This window comes from Pogonomyrmex barbatus, unplaced genomic scaffold (assembly GCF_055798465.1).
Source record: "Pogonomyrmex barbatus isolate J1 unplaced genomic scaffold, ASM5579846v1 scaffold3, whole genome shotgun sequence".
Taxonomy (NCBI): domain Eukaryota; kingdom Metazoa; phylum Arthropoda; class Insecta; order Hymenoptera; family Formicidae; genus Pogonomyrmex; species Pogonomyrmex barbatus.
Window position 1 is genome coordinate 4,875,614 of NW_028297127.1, and position 25,782 is coordinate 4,901,395.

General features: G+C 34.9%; 2 protein-coding genes and 1 long non-coding RNA gene across 13 annotated transcripts in view; 1 reads left to right on the forward strand and 2 right to left on the reverse strand.

Annotated features, from left to right (window-relative positions):
• Positions 1-25,782, reverse strand: part of LOC105423311 (alkaline phosphatase) — a 180,383-nt gene that overhangs the window by 67,823 nt on the left and 86,778 nt on the right. The window lies entirely within an intron of this gene.
• LOC105423294 (caspase-1) overlaps positions 1-25,782 on the forward strand; it is a 53,209-nt gene that overhangs the window by 10,440 nt on the left and 16,987 nt on the right. For 2 of the 4 annotated variants that reach the window (XM_011632990.3, XM_011632988.3), the window contains exons 1-4: positions 1,379-1,537; positions 6,306-6,574; positions 19,057-19,232; positions 23,647-23,773. In XM_011632990.3, coding sequence (XP_011631292.2) covers positions 1,431-1,537; positions 6,306-6,574; positions 19,057-19,232; positions 23,647-23,773 — 679 coding nt within the window. In that variant the 5' untranslated portion in view covers positions 1,379-1,430. Of the gene's footprint in view, positions 1-1,378; positions 1,538-1,590; positions 1,697-6,305; positions 6,575-19,056; positions 19,233-23,646; positions 23,774-25,782 lie in introns of those variants that run through there. The other 2 variants (XM_011632989.3, XM_089079815.1) reach the window with 2 other exon arrangements.
• LOC148935933 (uncharacterized) lies at positions 14,411-17,592 on the reverse strand. The gene is made up of 2 exons (XR_016139899.1): positions 15,427-17,592; positions 14,411-15,363 (listed from the first exon to the last, which is right to left on the reverse strand). It is a non-coding gene; the product is annotated as an uncharacterized LOC148935933 (long non-coding RNA).

A 25,782-nucleotide genomic window follows, 5' to 3' on the forward strand; every position in this document is an offset into this window, starting at 1 on the left:
CAAAAAGAAATATCAAAATTTGTATGTAATACAACGCAATTTACTTATATTTATTTATTTCCACAAAAGAAAATAATGTTCTTTTTTCAAGTTTTTTTGTCGAAGATTATTACAATTTCCACATTTATATTTTTCTTGGTGAATATCAATGTTTATCGCAATAATCGATCCCGATTTGCCACTATAAGAAACAAACTCGCATATAAAATCCTTATAGCGTCGAAAGCTTTCATTTTAAAACGCTAATCGATCGCTTTGTCGATTTTTTACTACGATCAACCTGTTTGGATACCTCTTCATATTGTAGGGAGCCGATTGAATCACTTGAATTCATATTTCTATTTCAATACCGATTGAATCACTTAAATGCGTGTTTCTATTTCAATGCCATAATACCGGTTAAGAAGTGCCAATATCCCTTCGCGCAAGGAACACCCATAAAGCACACTCGTAATTATCATACTAAAAGCCATGCATCGAAAATTCAAATGTCGTTATGGATTAACTACGAGGCCACACGACACGGTCGATCGCCAAGTAGCGGTAAAGTAGAATATTCACTGCCCCAAAACGCAGTTTCGCAATAACCAGAAGCCGTGTGCCGAACACATTGCAAACTCCGATATTCTCAACACACACAAAATTTCAAAGGAAGGAAAAGGAGGAAATTGACTCGGCGGAGAACAAGGGTGAAAACTTGAAAATCTACTTAAGTGCACAATATCGCGAAAAAAGGAAAAGAGAAACCTTCACCAAGATATCTTCCTTCTTAAAACGTTTAATTTTTCGCAGAACTTGCTCGCTCGAGATACCATTAAAGATTATTATTTGCAGCGACAAAAAGTATAATAGTCTAAGAAATACCGCGTAATGTAACAAAATTTGAAGTTAAAATAATATAAAATATCCTTTAAATAATATAAAATCTCCATTTATATAAATATACACACAGCCATCAGTTTAATATGAAATTAAAATTCTTGATTATTATGTTTCAGCAAAATTATCTCTTTTTTGCTTGCTGCGATACATTGGATATGATAATGAATAATGAATAACGTTTCATAGTTGGCATTAGTTCAAATGGTAAAACAAACGATTTTGATTTTCATCTCTGAAAGATCCGTCTGAAACGCGATTGTCGCCGAAGAGTGCCCGATATAAAGGAATTTCCGAAATCTGTGTGCAATGTGCAACGATATCACGTCGTTTTAATGTCTCCCCTCGATAGACACGGAGGTGCTGTAGATTATCGTCGGGCATTATCGGTGATGCTTTTATCGGGCGTTTCCTCGGCCAAGCACGTCGATAAGATAAATTTGGTCCGCGCGAGGTGTGCCTTTTGGTGTGCAGGTGAGAGCGAAGTGCGGCAGTAAACGGCGGTAAACGCAAATCGGGAGACCGTCAGGACGTAACCGGCAGGGGGAAACATGCAGGCGGACGACAAGTGCACTCCGCAGCAGAAACAGCAGACTGTTTCAACGGCGAACAAGTCGCAACGGAGCGTGCCGGACGGATGGTTATTCAGGAAGGCAAAGTAAGCACCACTTCGTCACGTCGTGACCGATATAAAGCGCAGAGATATGGAGGTACTGCGAGTAATCGACGTGAGACTGACGTGATAGATGGGAGGTTTTTTACGCTTCCTACGTTTCCCGTTGCTTTTCTCTCTTCCACTCTTAAAAATGGATACAAGGTGCATCAACTATTAACTTTACGACTTACTTTTTAATCTTTATTGCACACAGAAACTGATAAACATCCATTCGTTTTACATTCTGAACAATTCGTAAGACAAATAAAATCGTTAACATAGACATGAAAATTCTATAATAATGACTTTCCTTTTTATATCTTTTGTTCCGAATAAAAGTCATAAAAAGTGTTCGATGAATGTCATACAAAAATATATGATTCGTATTTGCTTTGTTTTCAACGATCAATATCATCTGTAATAATTATTATCTGTAATAAAGCTTTTAGAAGATAATTGCTTTATCTGTTTTTCTATATCGCAGCACTGATTATAACGTAGATATAAAATTGCAATTGATTGATTAAGTAAATACTCAAAAAATACGATTAGTTGACATTTAAAGCTATTTTTTTTTGTTTTTTTGTGTTTACGCATTTTGTTTACGCATTTTGATTACTTTCGTTTTATTTTCAATTGTAAATATAATTTTATTTTATTTTATTTTATTTTAATTCGATTTAAGTATTGCTGTACATTCTTTATTCGTATAACGTATGTAACATATAGTAACATATGTATTCGATCGAAATATTAATTTTTCAAGAAAATTTTCTTATTATGATTCACTACAATATTAAAAGATCTAAAAAAACTTACTTTCCATTGCTTTCTACATTTCGAACTAGTCTCAAGATAAAGTCGTCTAAAGCGACATATTTTGATTTTCAATCGCGATTACACGGAATCGAATTTATAATATAGCATAAAGTGCGACACAATTGAGGACGCAGAAATGAATTATCTAACCGGTATTCCATTATTATTATTTTTTTTTCTTTTATCAAGACTCTCCTATGCACAGGTGGAAACAATCCAGTGGCGTTCCGATGCACGTTATGCGCTTATTCTCGCAGCCGCGCATAACGCATGGTTGGTGTAATTGTCGGATACCGAACAGGAGGGAGGGGAGTGCGCGGGAGGGAGGTCGCGACGGAGTAGATTTATATTCATAATAGTGGATAGTTAGAGGCCGTTAGGCGCAAAATGTTTTAGAGCCCAAAGTAAACGCCGCAGTGTTCGCGGTAACTCACTTCTCCCACGACGAACATTTGTCTCGTAATGGCCACTGGCTCACCACGTTTATGACTAGTTCGTAAGCGCTCCGCAGTGGTTTTGTCACATCCGTTCTGTGTTTTCCCTCCTATCTCGGTTTCCCTCCTTCTCTCTTTCTGTCTCCCTCATCCCTTATATTTTGAGTGTTCTTGACAACTAAGTTTGTGGATGTGCATTTACCATTTCCATATATTCATGAATGCATGTATGTATGTCAGTATATCCATTCATAAGAGTCGCTCAGGCGATAATTTTTGTGTTGACATTTTAATTTTATGCTTTCATTTTTCCGTCTGAAGGTTTTGAACCCAACTATCGATACCGTGCTGTTTTTCAAAGATGCCAAGAATTTTCAACATGCACGGAATTACATCCGATATTACATAAAGCTACAATGCAAATATGTGATACATCTTTAAATTTCTATATGTAATAATATGATAAATAAAATATAGCTCTTTTCATATTTAATACAGCATATTTAATTAAAAATATGCTGAATTTTAATGCAACTATGTTTCATAAGCGCAAAAATCAATTTTATAAATTTTAAAAAATAAAAAAGAGGACAAAGAGAAAGGAATAGAAAGAGATTATTGTGCTTTATTATGTTTTTTAGAGAGAAAACAATGAAATGCAATATTATAAAACAAAAAAATTATAGATCATCAAACTTACAATAATAAAGCAAAAACATTTTGACAAAAACTGAAATGCTACGAACGATAGGACACATGTTTAAAATATCAGGTAAAATATCAGCAAAATGCAAATTTAGGACAAAAATTCTGTATTCGTCTGTATCGCTTGTATCGCTCACGAATTAAATATTGCTAGTAAATATAGATTGCTTTGTCATTTCCATGTGTGTGGCTTCATTAATAATATGTACGATACGCCAAGAATTTAATAATCTCTTGATTATGTATTTAAAGAACAAATAATTTCTTGTTTTGTAGAGACTAAATCAATACTCAGAAATAATAACTATTTCCCTAAATGAAAATAGTACAAAAATCTAAAATTAAAACTTCTCAGATATCGAAGGATATTATATTACTTGTAATTTGATCTGTGATTATTTTCAGTATGCAACTATAGATAGAAAATTATTTTTTCTCATATAAAGATTCTTCATAAATAATTTTGAAATTTTTTTGCTCTTAATATCAATCTATTAGAATTAAATTTAGTACACGTATCGTCTACATACGTTTATTATTCTATACAGATTAAAGCATGGCGTCTACGTATAATATTTGGCTATAGCTCACCGGGACTCTTACGAGCATGCACCTAACTGCGCGGGATTAAATGCCTCAAGTTTACGGTCCATTCAGTTCAATGGGGCTCAGACAGTTCTGCCTTCGCATCCTATTCCGTGGGTACAATAATACCCACGATTTACTTTCGACTGGCGTAACCCCCGGTCGATCCGGAGCAGTCGTAATCGCGGTAACTCGCGAAAGTTAGATCGCGCGTACGTGCGAGAGCCGCGAAAAGTCGAGGGCGAGGGAGCTCCCGCACGATAAAACCGCCGTCGAATCGCGGCGGAAGTTCTCGATCTAAGTTGAAATTAAATTGACCGCGGTATGATCCCAAGCCGCGGCGCGCTGCCCAAGTCCCGCGGCTAAATAGGATATCCGTCTGCGTAAGCGCACGTGAGCGGAAAGTACGAAGTAGACCGGGTGCACTTTTCCGGGTAGGGTCCTCCTTTGCGGTCCGTCTCGTCTTAAGAAGAGAAATGCTCCGATATTTCCCCTCCCGAGACCAACCGCAAAGAGGCAAAACGTTCCCGGAAACGCCCGTTTCTTTATTCCTCCCTTTTTCGCTCCTCGTCGTCCTCCTCTTTCGCCTTTGCCGGGCGCATCGCCCGGGCCATCCATTTACCCACGACTGTCCTCAAGTCGGAATTTCTGCAACTAGCTACCGCCTAATTACAGCAACTGTTCAAAGAGAGATGCTGCACTAAATGCTACTGGCATTTGTTCTGTCCGCAATGTCGCGTACTTGTCGCTTCCTCTTTGTCCGTAATGTACTGTACGGGTGACGTACGCGTTTGCACGAATTTCTTCGATTTCTTCCTTGTACAAAGAGACTAAAAAATTATATGAAAAACAATGGAAGTTTGATATCTTTCCAAATGAATGCACATCAAGAGATAATTTGCGATAATTAGCCCACCGAGAATGAAACTCTAATCATCTTTAACAATTGATTTTTTTTCGTTTTTATGTAAAATATTCTACAATTATCGCGTCACTCTTCTCATCCGTAAGTTCTTTCATTAATGCTGTGTTGATATTTGCTTAACAAAGACGTCATGGCATCGAGCATTTTAATTTGCAGAGAAGTGTCAAGAGAAGAAAAGCGTTAATATTAATATAATATTCCCGTAATGAAACATTCTTTCTCTTCGAAGAAAATAAAATTTAATTAAGATCCGACCGAGATATAAATAAGTATACTGAGCTCCGCTCATTTCATTTCGCAGCTCTGTTGTATTATTAATGACGAAACTATGGAATCATTTGTTTCTCGCATCTCATGCAACATATGGCAGTAAATTTCTTTATCTACGCTATTTCTAAATCATATTAAATCATTATTATCTAAATATTATCCGCGGAAAGTTTATATTCTTTAACATTCAAAGATAATAGTAGCATAAAACGTAATTTCCAACATTAATTAATGCGATGCAATTGACTACAAAGTTAATCATCCTCTTTAGCTTAACTTCAAAATAATATTACTTTCTATAATAAAATAACGAACGAGGAATATTACAGTTATCATGAACTTGATTGTAATTTCAAATGTCGAGTATTATTAATAAAACAAAGTATCCAGTTATCATGTTTCATACTTAAAGTAGAATATATCAATATATCCTACTATATCGGCTTTAAATAATATCATGTAGGCATGTTTTCGTTATCGGCGCATAAAACCGATATATTCAATTTCACGAGAAACCTCGAATCGTGTTTATGACCGTTGGAAGAGCGACATAGGAAAACTCCGATAACAAGAACAAAAAATTTATATTTTTTAATATCAGGATTAATTTTGCGAGATCGCCTGATGTTTATATAATATATTGTCATTTGCATATCTTCTCCTTTGTGAGCTAGATATACATTCAATATAAAATTTGCAAATATTAGATGATCTAGGCTAATACGACCAGTTAGAGAAAAATAAACGAGTCTTGAACGAATCATAATCTCGAAAAAATTGTAATATAAATATAGAATTATTTCAAAATTATTGTCGAGTTTGATCATAGAGACTCAGCATCAGTTATTATACAATCATATATAAATCATTATTATCATGTCCAAAATGCTGTGTGATGTGTTTTTTCATGTTGTTCCATCTAACTAATAAACCTGGTTACAATTATATTTTTAATATTTTCTATTAATCTTAATTCTTTTAAATACTCCTGAATAGTTTTAGATAACTTTTCAATTTATTTTATTTTTAACAGAGACACAGTGGATCACAAAGTCAAAATCGATGTCGATGAAAAACCAATCAAAATCAATGTCGACCTATTTGCAGAAGAATACAATATGAAGCATAAAAGACGAGGAGTAGCGATTATACTAAACAATGTTCACTTCAAAGACATGTCCACGAGACACGGCTCCACAAAGGACTCCGTAGATCTTAAGGAATCATTAATCAGGCTTGGATTCGAAGTACGAGTTTTCATCGATCGAGATATGAAAACTATCAACACAGTCTTAGAGTCGAGTAAGTATTGCACTTCTATGATTCGACTACTCATAATCATATTTTGTTACGTATTCTCCCGTTTCAAGTGACAGATCTAATAAATAGATTCTCATCCCACTGGGATAATGAACGCAAAGAGCTTCTGTTTGAAAAAAAATAGCAGAAATAAGGAGACGATATCATTATTTCTGTCCATTCGCAATATTAGAGACTGATGCAATCATATTGTTACTCTCTATGTACCACGGTGCTTTACTTTTCTACAATGAGCGCATTTTCCTCCCGTCTCTCATCGTGACAAAGCGATAGAGTTTTCTCAAGATGGAGAGAAAATACGGAGCGTCTGAGAACCCCCTTACTTTTAATCGCAGACTTTTTAAAGAATTTGAACTTAATTATCGCTTGAAAAGGAAAAAGTTCATGGAAAAGTATTTTACTTACTTTTTTAACATTTTTTTAAATATTTTCATGGTTAAATCAGCAAATGAAATTTTCCCTAAAAATCCCTTCGGTACGACGTAGCAGATTTAAATAAACGGTTTTTATTAACAAATGGACCGAAACCTACTATGTCATACAGAAAAGTAGAAAAAATTCCATTTCACTATGAGACTTTTAGCCAGAGATTTTTAAGACTTTCAGAGTATTTAACAATAGAGATTAATCCAATCCCTATTGTTAATCTTATAGATGGCTCGGAAATAAAAAAAAAAAAAAATTGTAGCACAGGCATATAAATGAAGAAATTAATGATTGGATTGATTATCTAATCCAAAATTGTCGATTGATTATTAATTGTCGATTACTTTTGTAACTAAACTATTCAAATAATCCCATGTATTAATAATTTTCCGTTTGTCTAATGGCAATGACATTTGCAAAAGCTGGAAAGCTTTCCGAATGCGTTAATAATTGCCGATGAATTCTTTGTGGAATCTTCTGCAAGACAAACAGGTTCCAACGATTAACGCGAAGCGAATAATGATGCGCACCGATGAAGGAGACCCGGCGAGAAGTTATACAAACATTTTACGACGGAACGAGCTCATTAAACGCCTATTCGTCGCAGTGAACCGAGTTTCCCAACAAATAACTAACAAAGCAATCTCGTGAATACGGCTGCGGCAGGTGTCGCGGAAAGTGAGGCGGAAAGTCCGATGATTACGGAACTTCGCGTTGGATAAGAAAAGTTTTCGCGCCTTCGCTCAGCGACACAGTGCGCTCTATCAAGCCATATTCATTTACCATTCCTTTCTAAATTCTTACATCGCGCGATCGTGCTTCGTATATTCCGAACATACGTCGCTCTCACAGATAAGTCGACACGCAACAACAATTAGTTCAAACAACTGGTAAAATAAAAGTGTATTCCACTAGTCTCATGAGATTTAAACATCGCGCGGATAACAACGTCGCCGACTGTACGAGACAAATCTGTCAAACTGACTTGATACGAAAAATGAAGAAAAATAAGAAGAGAGAACGTGAAAAGTTGGCCGTACAAAAATGTCACAAATTTCGTTCGCTACTTCCCTCGGGAGCAACTAAAGTAGACTTTCCTCCAACTCTGCTTTCCGCTGATATAGGAGGGGAAACAATGGCAGGTAAACTGAGGTGCCTGAGAAAAATTCCGTCGGGTTCTCTCTCGTCCATAGACGATTATACGTATTCGATTACCGAGTTGAAAGTATCGGCAGAACGTTCGTTTACTTTGCCGCGGTCAGCGCGTGTCATAACTGTGCTGTCGCATAAATAAACTGCTTCGTATTTTGCGCGACTACCTTCCGCCAGTCTCAGTGCTTTAATTTTCTCTGGCAGCGTTCCATGTAAGCCGAGGCGGAGCGCTTCCTCTTTCTAGGAGTTTCATGAACGCGAATCGACTGCCGAATAAGGACCGAACTTTTCAATTGAAACGGTCCGCGTGTCGTTGTAGCTGTGGCTTTTCTTCTTTTTCTCCCATTGATCAACCAACAATGGGGAGAGGTATACGCTGCACCGGCGCCGTTTTCCTTCCCTTGTATCAATGACTCTTACCACTCCTCATCTAAATTATCAGGGCGCAATAAAGCGATGAGATAGAATGCAAATGCGGAGAATATTGCCTACCAAGTTTCTTCCTCTAAAGACACACTAACGGCTGATACTAAAGGCATCGGGATGTTAGAAAAAGTTGGAGATGTTATTCGATAAAACTCGTAAATTTAAAAATACAGTTCTAAAAACTACCCATTTATGAATATTTACGATGTTACGGTTAGATGAAAGTAGAATCATGGGAAAACATAAATTGAAGCTTCCTATCGCAGAAATATATCGTCTCGTTTTCCACGAAGAAAATACATATATTTCGAACTCAATTTAACAGAGGCTATAAAAGCAATTAATGGTAATAAAGCGGCGACTAAACTTGTTCGCATAAAATCGCTGATAATTAATGGTTAATTGATTTTGCTGAATAAGTATCTTTGTATAAAACATAAGAAATACATTACATAAGAATTTATAAATACGAACTTTTAGAATAAAAAAGAAAAGAAAAAAGAAGAAAATAAGTAAATCTTTCATTATAATATTATTTTTACAAATTCTCTCTCTCTCTCTCTCTCTCTCTCTCTCTCTCTCTCTCTCTCTCTCTCTCTTCATAAATTACTTTCAAAGACCTTATTAACAAAAACAATTAATTATTAAGAATTACTATGAACCAAAAAGAAAGTTTATATAAATTTCCAACTTAACAATCACAAACTCCAATGTTCATCAAAATTGATAATGTTCAGTAGTTCCGTTCGATAAGCAAAATTGTTATTCTAAACGTGTTTTTAATCTTATCGGTATAAAATTACCAACGTTTTCACGTTTTTCTCGTGATTTTTTTCATGGTTTTTGAATTTCGTACAACAACAGAACGATTCCGAGTGTATTTGACCGACTGGAAAATGAAGCCAGGTTCTCCATATGCGCTGCCGGATAATCAACAAGAAAATCGTTGGACGAAATGAACGCGACGCGGACCGCTTGCTCCCTTTTTCTCTCTCTCCTCTTCTCGCGAATTTTTTGGCCGCTTTCCGCCGCCACGAAAAACAAACTTTTTCCGCGCTGCAGTCGAGTCTGTCGGCGCGGCAGATGTCACACCGAGGTAACGTGACACATGCGACGGCACACGCGACGACGCGACACGTCTCCTCGTCGTCTTTCCGATTTCGCCACACGTTTGCTATACGGCCGCAATCGCGAAGATTTGCGAGAGAAGAGAGACGAGAGAGAAAGAGAGAGAGAGAGAGAGAGAGAGAGAGAGAGGGGAGGCAAACATTTGCGCGATTCTCGCGAGCAGCAAGCGACGCGAGCGTGCGCATCGATGCACCGACACGTAAAGCACTCCCTGATGTTTGTCGACGTTTCCACCATCGAAAAGCGCGATACCTGTCACGATACCATTTCTCGATAGGTTTCGTCAATGAAACGACACCCATTCACCCCTCCCGAATCAGCAATATATGCGGCCCCTCGCGCGGAGAATACACTCTCGAAAGTAGATAGATTCTGAGAGTAATGTGTGTCAAGTACAAGCATTGTGAACATCCTACTTCGGATAAGAAGCTATCGTGGAAAGAGCCGAGTGTCGTTTCCTAATGTCATCTTCGCGAACAGACTCCGATACACGAGCAAAGTACGGCGGAACTTGCTTCTTCTATACGTTCTATGACAGGCTCGTTAAGTCTAGCTATTTTTCATCCCCGGCAGTCGATAACTTCATATTGGCGTATACGGGTTTATATGTATATGTGCGAAATGTATACGTTACTCGTGTCGACATGTCAAATGCAGATATTTTGAAATGAGAATATTCCACTCCAGGTAAGAACATATTACGCTCCGAAGTTTCCGCGTTACGTGTTTCCCTATATTACACGCTTACGTAATGCTAGTAGCTTAATCCTGTTCTAACGTTGCGCAAAACGCACCGCTGTATCTGCTTGTTCAGGCTGTATTGTACGATATTAGACCATTTCAATGCTAAGTTACTTCTATCTTTAGACTGTAATGACTAAACTAGTTCTACCAGCTTTGTACGATTGTAAACTTCCATTATTTCGGACAGTACTGTATGGTTCTAAATCATTTGTAGTCTCAAAATTGTCTAAATTACTATCATGTCTAGTAAATATATTATCATGTCTATCTTCAAGTAAAATATATTGCGAAATTATAACCGTAATTGTAATAGATGTTCAAAAACCTAGATAATATTGAAAAAGTAAATTAAGTATTCAAACTGCTTTCTTTATAATATTTCATATACGTAATAACGTAATGAATACTTGTTTCTAATATTAGTACAATATATTTTTTAATGCTGATATTCATTGCTAAATCAAAAGCTATAATCAATAATCGTAGTTTATAGAAAATAATTACTGCATGTTTGATACTCAAGAAATCTCAGAAACGACAGAAAAGACGAGGAAATCGTATCGTGCAATCATACTCCCGTGTTCTATTTTATAAATAAATTGGTAAAAAAAAAAAAACGTCAGTTTATACACTACGCTGACCATACATATAAACATCGCTTGTAAAATTCAACGTTGCTTCGAGCCGACCAGCAACATTTTCCGATTTCACCAATGCGCGCCCACAGCGTCATAAACGTCGGAACCACAAAAAGGCAGATGCAAAAAAATCGAGAGAGAGAGAGAGAGAGGAAGAAAGAGAGAGAAAATAAAAAGCAAATGCATGCGAATTGTTTGTCGTATTTCGAAATTCTGTGTAGCGCGTGAGGCTGGGGACTGATTACAGTCGCAATACTCAGTGGAGCCGACAATATGGCGCGATGCAATGATCCCGGTCGCGGCGGCCACGAGCGCGAGATCTGCATCCATGATGCACACGATGATCCCGCTGTGTATCGACACGGGCACGATGGAACCAATCACTTACAACAGGGTGTAACAGTACAGAGCGTGATTTAATAATTCTACGGGCGCGCGCACGACTGCGCGCGTAGTCGCGTCTGTTTAAGAAGGATTCGTTGCAACTGCAATTTGCGACGTCGTCGTCGCAGGTTTCCTCATTTCCCCATTTCGTTTGTCGGCGGAATTTTTACGATTTAAAAGAATCGCTCACTGTTTAGTTGAACGGTTTCACCGCTCGATATTGCGGAGATGCCTTGCTAGTAATAAAAAATCTCACACACATATGCAAATTATTTATAATTCAAATATACACACTTATATAAATTGTTAATACAAAAGAAACAAATATTCAAAACGATCCCATTATAAACAATATAGAATGTATTTCGATGTAAACAAAGATATTTATTTAATTAATTAAACAAAATTCAAATTTGCATATTATTTGATATTAAATGTTATATAAATTTCTCTAGTTTAATAATTTCATAAAACTATTAAAAATAGAAGTAATATACTGCAGAAACAAGTATTTTTATCTAATAACATCAATTTTCCCTCAAGATATAATAAATAACTTTGAAAGTAAATTACTTCAATCTTACGTAGAAAATATTTTTTAAATAATCAGTAATAATACTAATAGAAAAGTTGTAAAATGAAAAATATGGACAATACTCGCTCTTTATAACGATGTTTAATGCACGTAATTGGCTTAAATAACATTAAATTTATTCATAAAAACGCCAGCAATACTGAGTGCATCAGTCGCTTCCATTTCGGCGGTGTTATCGCGAGAAACATCGAACAGTCGTTTTCACAAGATAATTTATTAAATGTATATGGAATACGATCTAACGCTGATAAAATTAACTGTGTACATAATTCAATACGGAATTGCAGGCTAAAACTCAATAAAAAATGCATGGCACGGAAAAATACTGCGATTAACAAATATTTCAGGTATTTGAGGTAACCTTTCATTGTGTGCCATAAACGCGATATTTAATCCCCGAATGCGATCGCGGACATATATAGTCGAGAACACGCGTTCTCCACCGTCCCGTATTTTGCATAGAAAAGCGTAAAATCGCGCGAACGTTGCTATACGTGCAAGATTGGCCTCAGGATAATAATGTTACCATCGCGCAACTGTAATGCTTTAACGCGCAAGGGATTAAAAAAATAGCTAGAATGATCTTCCGGAGACCAAGAGAGGAGCACGAACGGCGTGCTGAATTTCCACCTAATGTATTATCCTCCCTCAGGAATATAAAGCGAGCGAAAAGAGCAGAGATATGTAAGCTACTTTTTCGAATTACGCGAAGCACGATACAAAACTCAATTACACAATGGCTCGGCTCTTATCCGGTTGCGCCGGTAGCTTGTTCGCCTTAGAGATCGTCAATATCCGCATAAGCCAAATCGAATCGCGACGTCAGAAACGGAAAAATACTCACGAACGATTCTTGCAACTTATGTCCACGCGAGTTACTCTTTGTCAACAAAACCATTTTGGCTCGATAAGGCAGATTCATAAAATGCGCCACAAATTCTATCGTCAGCCCAGCATGTCAAGCGAAAGCGCATTTTTCTTTTTTAGAAACGTCGACAACTGCCATCAACTTTCATCACATTCATAAAAAGAAAGTTCCTTTCTTTCTTCTTCGACAAATTTAAAAAAATAACTTTTTATTTTTGCCATTTGATTATTGCAACATTTTGCAACGTGCTGAAAAATAAAGTTCGGACAAATAATAGTTGTAAAAAGACTAATTAATTCTATAGAAAGAAAATCTAAATTCCAAATTCTGAAATACTGAATTCACTTTGCCATATCATATCAATTAAAATTTCCTGAAAAATTTTTTATCTAATAACAATCAACTATAATTTTAAAAACAACGAAACAACACGAAATATTTTATATAAATGTAATCTAACTTTATATACTCATTGTTAACATGAAATCTTTTAATGTTGTTCTTCGATCAAAATCAACTATTAAGTTAAACGGAAGTAGAACGGAAGACAATGTTCAACGCGAATAGGTATTTTCGCAGACTTTACTTTATTTACACTCTCTATGCCATCTATTTTTCTTCTTCCTTTGGGGAATTCATCCAAAACTCGTTCCAAAAACGTGCATCAGCTATTACATCAAAAGCGCGAGAATATTAATCTATTATCGCTTCCATGTATCATCTATATTTTCTCCATAAAATGATATTCATTCCGTTTCCGTTTGATCATTCACGCGTAAAGATAAACGATAATCTATCTCGGCAAATCTCGCGATGTCTGAGGATTTATTTATAATAAATGGCAAGAGATAAAAAAAAGAGATTTAATAACTCGTTCACCGCGTTCTCACTGAGTATTTTTATAATGGACAGCTTCAATACAAAAAAAAATATGTAAACTCAAAAATAATTATAATTTTTATTTAATTACAGTTACACGTTTCCTTTTAACCGTTAAATAAAATTGAGAAACATATAATCGTTTTATTTTTAAATAACGATTTTAAATTTTGATAATTAATAATTTTTAATTTCGTTCAAAAAGGCGTTTATTTGAAGGCGTTTATTTTTAATTCATAATTTCAGCGGTCAGAACATAAAGAATTTCCCCGCTATTCAGGAACGCTTTCGATGGTAAGATGAATAATTAGATGAATAATTAGGCGAAGGGTGAAATAGCGCCGTAAAGTAATCCTGAACCTTGCCGAGCCCGTTTAAGTGTAACGAGTTTAAAACTCGGTGTGTAACTATTTGCATTCTCTTACTATAATCTATCTGATGCATATTACTCGTTTATACGCAGATTTCATTCGTTTAGTATCGATATTTCATTGATAATCTCTAGCGATCCTTTTTATAACTTTAATTTAAAAGTTTTCATTAAAGGATATTAGATAAGAGAGAAAGAAAAAATCGCATATATTTAACCTTTTATTTTATAAGACAAATTTGTGATATATCAGAATGATTCTGTTATATAATTATGTGCATCTCATATATAAAAATTTACTTTTATTTTTATTTTTTTAACGTCATAGTACATAATTTTATTTCTATCGTTTTAATATCAATTTTTAATATGTACACAGTACGTTTTATTGGAATTTATTTCGAAATTAATAAGAAATCCGCAATTGCATATTACACAAAGAGTTCATGATAAATAAAATTTTGAATTAAATTGCGAGATTATTTAATTACAAAACATTATTTTTAAAGAAACATTATTTTTATGAGGTTTCTCATAAAAAATAATATTTATTGTAAAATATATTTTAATAAATAATTTAATAATTTTTATATATATGGATAAATACATTGAATGGAAGAATGCATATCTATTTTAATAAAAAATATAAAATTCATACAGAAATATAAATTGCAATTTCAAAAACTTGACTAAATGCGCGTTGTGAAACATCGTCTTTCACATTTTCAAAAAATAAATATTTATCATTAATCGCGTTCTCGCAATTTTGAGTCGCAGAGCTGAATCTAATGCAATCAACTTTTCAAAAAAAAGTGATAGTTTCAATTAATTAATCTTAGATTGGTCAAAAATAAAAAAAAAATAGTTCGACAGTAATCTATCTATCTGGACATTTTAGCATATATCATTATAGAAACAGCCACGTACTCTTCTTGTTCAATTTACGAAATTTTAACTATGAAATCCATGAAGCAATCGAGAAACTTTATTTCCCTTGAGATTAAAATAAAATCAAAACATCGAAGTTCCTAGAAAATATGCGAATCTTATGCGATTCTCGTATTTCACGTGAGCGAGAACGGTTCATGCGTTCGTGACCACTCGCGGGCAAGTGCAATGATGTGCATCTCTTAATTCACGTAATTCACGCCCTCTCCAGGCCTGTAACATCAAGGAGTAAGATCGCCGTTATTCGCATATTCCGCGCGAGTACTTCGCACCTACCTCACCGACCATGCTCGCCAATCTCCTCGTGATGCACAGCCGAGCATCGCGAATCTTCCCTTGAATACAGATTACTCGAACACTGAATTTTCCTCATCAAAACTCTGAACAGACAAGGCGTCTCGTCTCGTCTCGTCTCGTCCCGTCGCTGCTAAATATCTCGAGCGAACTTCTGTCGGTACTTGTTAATATGTAACATCTGCAACGTCAGTCGTATTACAAGCCGTAAAGATTACAAAACTTCGCCCAAGAGATTTTACGGAGCATCTTTTCGCTTTGGACCGGATTCGCTCGGAGTTTCATCCATGTTTAGTCGTCGAATCAAACGGCACGCTTTCCCGGCGGTTCGAAATCTACCCGCAGAGGGAAGATATCCAGTTTACTCCGCATAGCAATCGCCACGCGGGGTGGTTCCACTCGGCGGGAACTATCAGCCAGTGCCGGTATTAAACTTTCGAATTTATAGCGCGCGTCCTGATTATATCGATCGAATGCAAGGGGCAACTCCCGTCGCCCACATCTTCATCGGAAGAGAATATTTCGCTAGAATATTATTAGCAAGAGCTTCATCGAATTGTTAACCGCTCGTGTATCGTTGCACTGCCGAGCATACACTGCCGAGCTGAATTTACAACGCGCCGACTGCACTTCGAGCGATTTATACTTCGCCCGAACGATGGCGATATCTACACGTCGGGGCCACCTTGAATTATGACGGAGTCAAAACAAGAGAGAACGTTCGTAGCTGTTTGTTCATGGATACGGTTTTTGATAAACGACGCCGGAGAATGAAGTTCAATAGACCAGTAAAGTTGTTACTTTTTTCACATGTATTGTTTTATGATATTTTTATATCTGAACGCGCGTTTTTCATCAATTTACGTCACCATATGATAAATCTAGTTAATCAAATTTTTCATAAAAATTGACAAACTTTTAATATATATTTTCTCACATTTATGACATGATAACCGATCGTTAGTTTCTAAATGCATCTGTTAAAACTAAAGTGATTAAACTTACGTAATTAATGTGAACAGAAAGCCACAAGAATTAAATTCAGATATATATTATATAACAAGCTTCATCCACTAGTAATTTACTAGTAACAGACTTTTTTCCATCCAAGCGAAAATAAGTAACAAAAGCCAAAGGGTAATTAACGAATACAAGAAAAAATGGCGCTATAGTTGCGAGATAATATCAAATAATTACCTACCATAAGAGCTTGTTTTGTTTATTTTTTTTTATTCTCTAACATTAAGCCAATGGTAGCTACACGATCATTACACGCGCAAGACAGTATCATGATGATTTCTTTATGTGATACGAAATTTTTTTTCTCCTTTTTAAACGGGATCGCGAGAAGCCAGAGTAAATTTCCATTACGGTCCATGGCAAACTCAGAGAGAAACACATCCCCCTAGGAAACAAAGAGCGTAGAGCAACGTCGTTTCACGTAATCACGCAAAATTTTTTGCGAAACATTTTCCTGACCGCACATCATGTATAACTTGCGAGTTGAATATGCCGCGTGTCGATTTTGCAGCCGCCGTCCCTTTATGCGATTTATATCCAACTCCTTAATTACACCAGTGCCGCAGGATTGCCAGACCGAGGCAGTGCGGATTAATTGGATTATCGACCGTCGTTGGATATAATAATATTTTCGCTCGGAAACAAAGATTGATGTTTCTCATAAGAAGGACCCTCTTGAGACACACCAGCGCATCGGTGTTAAAGTGGAAAAGAGCCGCGATTAAAATATCTAATGTAATTTTATCTGCAGATTTTATTTCAGTTTCCAACGGTGAGAAAGAAGCAAATAATGCTCGCAAGCTTCAAAAAAAAAAAAAAGAGAGAGTAGAAAAAGAGGCAGGAGGAAGAAAACGAAAGAATGCGCGCGAGGTGGAAATAGAAGAGAGTACATTCACAAATCCTTGAATCTTTAGAAAAACGAAGAAAGAATTAAATCTCTTTGAATAAACTTCCATAAAATAGTATTAAAATAAATAAATTTAAAAATTTATCTTATATTTCATTTACAAAACATTGGTTCTGTATAAATATAATAATTCTGAAACATAAGCAATTGGCAGACATATTATTGCTGATACGTAAAATATATGCCTGCGTTTGCTGCACGAGTCCATCATGAAATTTTATATTAAATGATATTTGCATATTCCAGATTTTATTATAAAGTTTAAAGATACATGCATGAAATCATACATGAGAGAGTTGGTCGACAAGGAAATTTCAGTGAGCCGCTAAAAAAATCCTACTATGATAAAAAACCAAATAAACAACTGCGAAAATAGAATCGTTGTAATCTTCGTTACAAATAAAATTGAAAAAACAATAGAAATAAAGCAATAATAAAAACGGCAATATCTGAATGTATTATACACACACGCGTGCGTTGGGTAATATACTAACTATATATACATATATATGGTGATAAAAAGAATTTTTTATGTGTATCCACCAAGTTCTCTATTATTTGCGCGTAGTTTTATATTTTTTTCCCCGACAACGCGGAGAAGGGAAAGAAAAAATATTGTTGCTTTTACATTTTTCTTTACCATTATTTTATGTTGCAAAATGACAACTACAACATTGTAATCACCAAATCCTACTGTCTGTCGTAATCTATTGTAAAAGACAGTCTCTAGCATTGCCACATTCGCGATGCAAAATTTACCAATCCTTTCATAAAAATCGTTTTGTAAAAACACGCATGAGAATAGTAAACCATAATTTTGTTTTGAAAAAAGCAACATTTCATCATTTTACTAAAATTCATGAAAATTATGGAAAATTATTACGATGAAGAATATAACTAATTTAGTAATGAAAATTTTTATTTTGTTCATGCGACATATAAGTGACGAAATAATTATCATATATATATATATATATATATATATATATATATATATATATATATATAAAATAAACATTTACGATCATTTGTAATTAATCTCCCATACAAAAACATATCAGATATAAATATATCAAATATATCAGCGTCCAAAAGTATAGAATCAATAGCCAAAATCGAATAAAAGACTGATTATTTTCTCCGAAAATGAAACAGACCGTATGACATACATTTCAGTTGAAAGCGATTTGTTTTACGATTTTAGAGACGATTTTATATCCGTTCTTTTTCTACCCTTATTTTTTAGACCACAAAAACATTTCACTTATAATGACATGTTATCTAGATAAAATATATTATGTAAGTATTCTCGATTTAATTTCTTACGTAACGATATAGAAACTTGTTTACTTTTTAACGTACATCTCGTACGTAAAAAAGAGCTACGTATAATTCTTCGCTGTCCATGACCCAACAAGTTACAACTTATTTAGAGTACTTTAATAATAAATTACTTTGTGTAATTTTACTTCAAGGGAAACTTCATTTAATTCCTTAATGCCGCTTTGTGCAAAAGCCGGAAGCTGCACGTACACAGCGTTTCGACTCGCTGGAGGAAATTCGCGGTGCAGTATCTGCACAATCTCACCTCGGCGCAGTTTGTTTATGCACAGGCTATTAGGCCAGACCGCGCCCAACGACTATTAGCGGCCACCGCGAGGAATTAATTAATCCTTTCATTAAAGCCGCTGCGGAAGACCACACGGATGCCGACTGCCTGATCGTGATCGCAATGTCACACGGAGAATCGGGTTTATTGTATTCGAGCGACGGTCTGTATCCAATCGAAACACTGTGGACTCCCTTCACGGGCAATCGATGCACCAGCTTGGCCGGGAAACCAAAGTTGTTCTTCATTCAGGTATGCCTATCTGACAGACGTGCGCCACGTACAGAAATCGCGATCGGATAAATCGTTACGAGTCGAACGCTGTCCGCGTGTTCGGCGAACACAATAAACGAGACCGCGCTCAGAGAGGCGAAGCCACTTTCCACATTTCGTTCACCGCGGACGATCACCCCAACGTGATGGATCATCCCAAGTGAACCGTCTAAGCGGTGTTACATGCTGAGTAATTCGCAAGAGATTTATATGGATCATGTGAAGTGATTTATGGGTTAATATAAGCTATTGTATTGGCCTGATGTTGAAGTTAATTGTGCCTTCTAGATAGATACGCGGTTCTCGTACTTGAATACCTTTTCTTTTGCTAATTTGCCTTTGACAATATGACTCACGTCACGTATGTATATCCAAACCTTTCTTTATTCTTACAGATACTTTCATTATAATCCAGCCCTTTTTTATATCACTCGAATTTTTAAATGTGCTGTGAAATATTTTCAGATTTCGACACATCTAAATTACCTTTGGATAATTTATCTGCGATAATGAGAAATTGCGTAAATTGCGTAGAATCATTTTTATGATTTTTATGATTGTCCATATTTGCGTTTTGCAGAAATCTGATTGTATTTTAATGGTGTTAGAAGAACGAACGAAACATGAGAATGAAAAAAAAAAAAGATTATTACATTTTTCGATTGGTTTTGATATTCTTGCACGTTGTTATAAATTTAGTTAAATGCGATTGCATATCCCGTACGTTTGTAACGTAACGTAACGTAACGGCAAGAGCGATACCCGTGTCGGTTATCCTGATCGGAAAATTGAAAAAAAATCATTATATTATTTTATCAAATTTGACGTACAGAGTCCCAGAACTGGTCGCTACTCGTTTTATCCTATTATTCTATTTTATTCCAGCTTAATTCTATTCCATATACAATTTAAATCGTACCTGTGTATATCTTAATTGAAAATATTAATTGTCGAAAATATTAATTGTCGAAATTATATTTAATAATTTCTCTCAATTTGATTGATTCGTAATTCAGAGGCGAGAAAAATATTTCGATAATTTTTATTTGATATGTTTTTTCATTTTCCGACTCAACGAGCGGGTTATAATATCTCTTATCGATATCTCCATTATCCGCGTATTTTTCGTTAAAACTGTGAAGTTTTCTTCTGAATATTAATAACGCTCCCATATTAATAACGTTCTAACGGATGAGAATAGATGACGTTGAAACTGATGATACCGAAACGGATGGCCGAGAATTATAAAGAGAAGGAGTAAATATTGACTGTAAATAGAACTTTCACTTCCTCGCGCCGTCACGAGAACGGTATAATTGTGACGATCGTCAAAAGCGCGCTTCGAAAACGATCAGGTTGACGCAACCGCGTATAATTCCGACAACAATGCCACTGCTAGATCTAATTCTTTCCCCGAGCATAATCCTACCGAGATCGTTTTCCATTTAGAGACACTTCCCCATTTATCTGCCTCACGACGATCTCCGAGGGATTTGCGGGCTCGCGCACATTAGTGCACCGTCGGATTTTTAGCGGGCGCAGCCAATGAAATATGTGCATTCTGCGATGTAATGGAAACTGTTCGCGCGCTAGAACGCCGCAGTAATTAAGATTACTCCCCGTCCATCCTCGCCGGAGAAAGAGAACGCCGGCAAAAACTGTTATTTGCATAATTCCCAAAGTAATGTGCGCGCGTGCATCGTTTCGGGGATTTCGCCACCGGCCGAATTAAAAAGTAGCCGAGCGGGGCTGGCTATTCGTGTCGTACAATATTCTATACATTTGCGTTTTTCCTCCTCTTCTTTCTCTTTACACTCCCTTTTTGTTCTCCTTTTTTTTCATCCGCGAATATTTCCGTCATGCTCGCTTTTCGCACCGCTCGACGTGCAAATGTTTGGTCGGTCGAATATTTTAAACGATGCAGAAACTTGGAAACGCGCATTCTTTTATGTATGTTATTATCGCTCTTATATTCGCGCGTGACACTTATTATACGCGCGTATATATTCAAGTAACACGGAAAAGAAGATAGTACAAGAAGTAGCACAATTTCATGACACGAACTCTAATTTTGTGCACATGTACGACGAGACAATTTATGAACGATTAGCACGTTTACAATTATTAATGATAAAGTGAGGACAGAATTATTCATGTAAGATGATATAATTTTCAATCTAATATTCAACTTCATTCAAACTACGAACGCAAACGAAATATTTTATGAAGCGGAAAAATCAAAGAGAAAATTGCGGAGAAAAGTCCGATGTCAAAATTGAGTGAAATTAACAGTTTAATAGTCATATAAATAAATTTATTTATATGTTTATAATTTTTGATCTAATGTTTAATTACCTTCAAAATAAACGTAAACAAAATATTTTGCTTTATGAAATGTCAGAGAAAAACGGAAAATTATTAGTTCTAGTTCCGATGTTAAAATTGAAACAAAGTAAAATTAACGGTATTTAATAACATAATCATATAAAGATTTATTTATATGCTTATAGATTTTATTTTCTTTTTTTTTTTTTTTGTTAAAAATCACTGATTAATATGCCAACCGCAGGACAATTGCAGAGATAGCGCGGGGGACAATCCATCAAGAACAACTATTCCGACAATGATTGTAATTTACTACGAAAGAAAAGGAAGACCGGAAAACCGAGTTGCCGGATACCTTTCGAAATTACGGCTTTCGTCTCAAATAGAGTTAGAGGATCGATGATCCCAAAGATAAAGCGTGACGGGGATAAATGAGCACGATAAAGTTAGCGCTGGTAACGATCGAAATGATTAATAATTTGGTGTCGTGTCTCGAACGCGTGCGCGCATTCGAAAGTCTGAAACGTAATAATTCTTTCGAGATTCTCGCAAGATACAATTATCTATCATAAAATTATGCCAAAATCTCGAACTTACTACTCAAAAAAGTAACTTCAGACATGCGTTTTCTCGCAACATATATAAATATGCAACTAATTCGTTTCATAAGTAATTGATTAATAATTATCAATTAATAATTTGCCTGATATCGATTTGAAAGTTTTACGACGTGATTATAAATTATAGTATAGAAATTATAAGCGAGTGAGATTATCGTAAATTGCATAAATGTACAAACTCAGGTTGCGCTATCTATCGAAACTAACGCCATTTTCTGTACGCTTGAAAGCTGTGTGCAGCCTCAAGTAAGTAACCTCCATATTTCTTGCTGCGCTTCCGTTCGAGCCGCTCGTCTTTCGTTAACGATGCTGTAAATGTCGATACATCTGCGTGTAATTGTGCCTGTACGTTTCTGTACGTACTAGTTTACTGTTTCAAAGAAAAGCAATAGCAGCACGACTCTTGGCCATAAACATTTAACTCTTTAATATATCAAAACCTTCTCGCCATTTTTATTACAAAGTAAGATATAATTTTAAGGGATTAATTTTTTAACTGTTATCAGAGAAAAGATTCGCTAATAAAATAAAAATCACTTCTTGTCAATTTTTCTGAAATCATTGACATTAAAAAAGTCCATTGTTATCAAAATAGTAATGCGTGTAACAATAAATTAAGTCTAAAAATCGTAAATTAATTAAATGAATCTTCACAGAAGATGGATATAATAATTTTAATTAATTTAACGTTGCAAATGTTATGCATAAATATTAGAAAAACCGATGCACTCCCGATCAAACAGCACAATATGATTTGTCCGCATTAGAAGAGTCGTCCAAATAAAAGTTAATTAATTGCTTTATTATATGATGATTGAGAGTGATGCAAACCTAATTCAAAAGTCGAAACATTCTGGAAAATGTTGAAATTGATAATCTAACGATTTATTACATCTTGATATTTTATTAGTTGATAATATTACGACTATATGTATGTAGATTGAATATCACTACCAGTGAGAACTGAATGTTTTATAATATCTGCATCATTGCAATTCTTTTTCATGTTTATGTAAGTTCATGTTTATGTAATTGAATAGTCGATAACGACTCATGCTGCATATCGATTTTTCTGCGTTAACCATAACGAGAATATAGGACGCGTGGGACACGAAAGTAGGTTATTCTCTCAGTTATATACATATATATAGTCAACATTTTAAAGGAGTGCATTAACATAGCTTTCGGAACTATATTAATTCGGAACTATATTATTATTATTATTGTTTATTAATTGTGTGGTCGAGCATGAGATAATGTACGTCACTCATTCCGTATTTTAATAATCTCATCGGATCGGATTATGACGCCACATTCAAACATATTAAACAATTCGCAGGACGTTTGCATTTTTGCGCGGAGGAAAACTCCTACTGTATCTCATGCATGTTTTACATGCCGGAAAAATCTAGTATCGTCGCTCACGTGCGCATTTTTCTTTTCCGCAGGCATGTCGCGGAGATGAACTGGACAAAGGAGTGAAGATTTCTCTTCATGAAACGGATAGCATGTCGAGTAATACATACAGTATTCCCATCTATGCAGATATCATGATCGCATATGCTACTTATGACGGTACGTACGGGCGTATACGTAAGTACACGAAGCTAACAGAGTTATTGCTCATCTAATTCACAAATAAAAATTTATTGCATAATTCTTGAAACCAATTCTTGAACCAAAGTTCTCATACCGTATATAAGCGATGTTAATTTATTAAAATATAAAATTCCAAAAATGTGAAGAACATATCCAAGAATATACACAAGTATACACGAATTATTTAGAGCCATATATAAACGTTTGTAAAAAAAGAGTTTAAAAATAAATTGTACCAAATAAGTTGGGCACAAAATGTTTAATCTATTTAATTTTTTAATTTTTTAATTTTTTAATTTTTTAAGTATTTAATTTTTAGGTAAAAGAATTAATTCTGTCGAAATTAGAATTTCTAGTTACAATAACACTCACTTGTTTCTATTTACCATGCATGAAGTATAAGTAATAAAAAAATGTATTAACAAAATTATTTATATAATTCAATTTTACTATTCATAATTCATAAAATTTATTTTTATATCTACGAAAAATATGTTAAATATTTTCCTATAATTATTTCTATATTATATATTTTTTAATATTTTTAATTGGTTTTGTTTCACATTTGTATAAATCAATGAGAGAGGATGGGAATAACATTAATTCCGTGAGTCACTTTATATGTAACGTACAGGTACATTGTTGCTATCTCGCACAAATGCGCGCGTAAGCCCCATTTCGAAACGGCCCGTCCCAAGGTAATGCAGGGAATCTGAACGAAAGCAGTGCTTCAGGACGGTATGACGAAGAGTTATATAGGAATGTCGTGCGCGGATAATCCAGTTGTGAACTGTATATTTTCCGACATGCTTCCCTATTTAATTTGTCGAAGTAAGCGTTACCCGATATCTATTTGAAACTTTAATGACGTAACGGAGACTTATAATTAGGCGGATGAGATTATTATACTTTGTAAGTGATACGAATTATTTATGCGAGTTATTTACAACAGATTATATACCAAAGAATTTATCGGAGTAGATTTCAATAAATGAAAAAGCAGATAAGAAATAAAATATTAAAATAATATATTAATATTAAATAAAATATTTAAAAACTATAAATAAAAAATATAAATACATAATAATATTAATATAATTAATTATGTATTTAGAACAATGTTTGTGATGTTGTAAAATCATAGAAAATTTGAATAAAGTCTACATTCTTTTTTTGAAAGGCACAAATAGTAATAATAGAGTAAATTACTATTAATACAACAAATCAATCAACGAAAGAAAGCCTTTTTTCATCATTATATTGATCGTTATTATAATTATGATAAAAAATGTGTTACATGATATAAGCGTACGGTTTTTTATGCTGCTATATATTCTGACTAATCGGAAGTTCAATGCGGTTAAAAAAATAATGATGCTTACCGCTTGAATGAAGGTATGCAAATAACGAATGGTCTCGTATACTCGCTAATGAGGATGTTTACTCAAATTTCAAGCCTTTAGGTAACCATCATTAGTACACGTAACGCGAATATATATTGGAAGCATTTGCAAAGATACATGATAAATTGGGCTCGCCAAACTCATACGTGTAAGATAAAATTGTGTAGTCTGTCAAGTTGGACATAAAAGCCAACAAAGTATTTTCCGATGAAATTCTTCTTGCCTTGAAAATCAATGAACATCGTCAGAAAATGTTGTTTTTCTGATGTTATTTAAAAAAAAATGTAGAAAAGGCTCTGTAACATTAATGTTGATACGAACTTATACTTGGATGTTTAAAGCAAAATTTTGAAAAATTATAAAATGACAACTTAATTTATTAAAAAGAAATCAAATCACACTCTTATCTTATATAAAAATTTATTCTTAAATTTGACGCGGTACTGAGATACTTTTTGCACATTTGTTACGTGTCATTCTCTCGTATCCTCATTTCTTAGTGCGTTTTGTATTCGCTGCGACGTCTCACCGAAGCGACCGGACGACGCTCAAATTCCTGACGATAATTGCACTGAAATACGT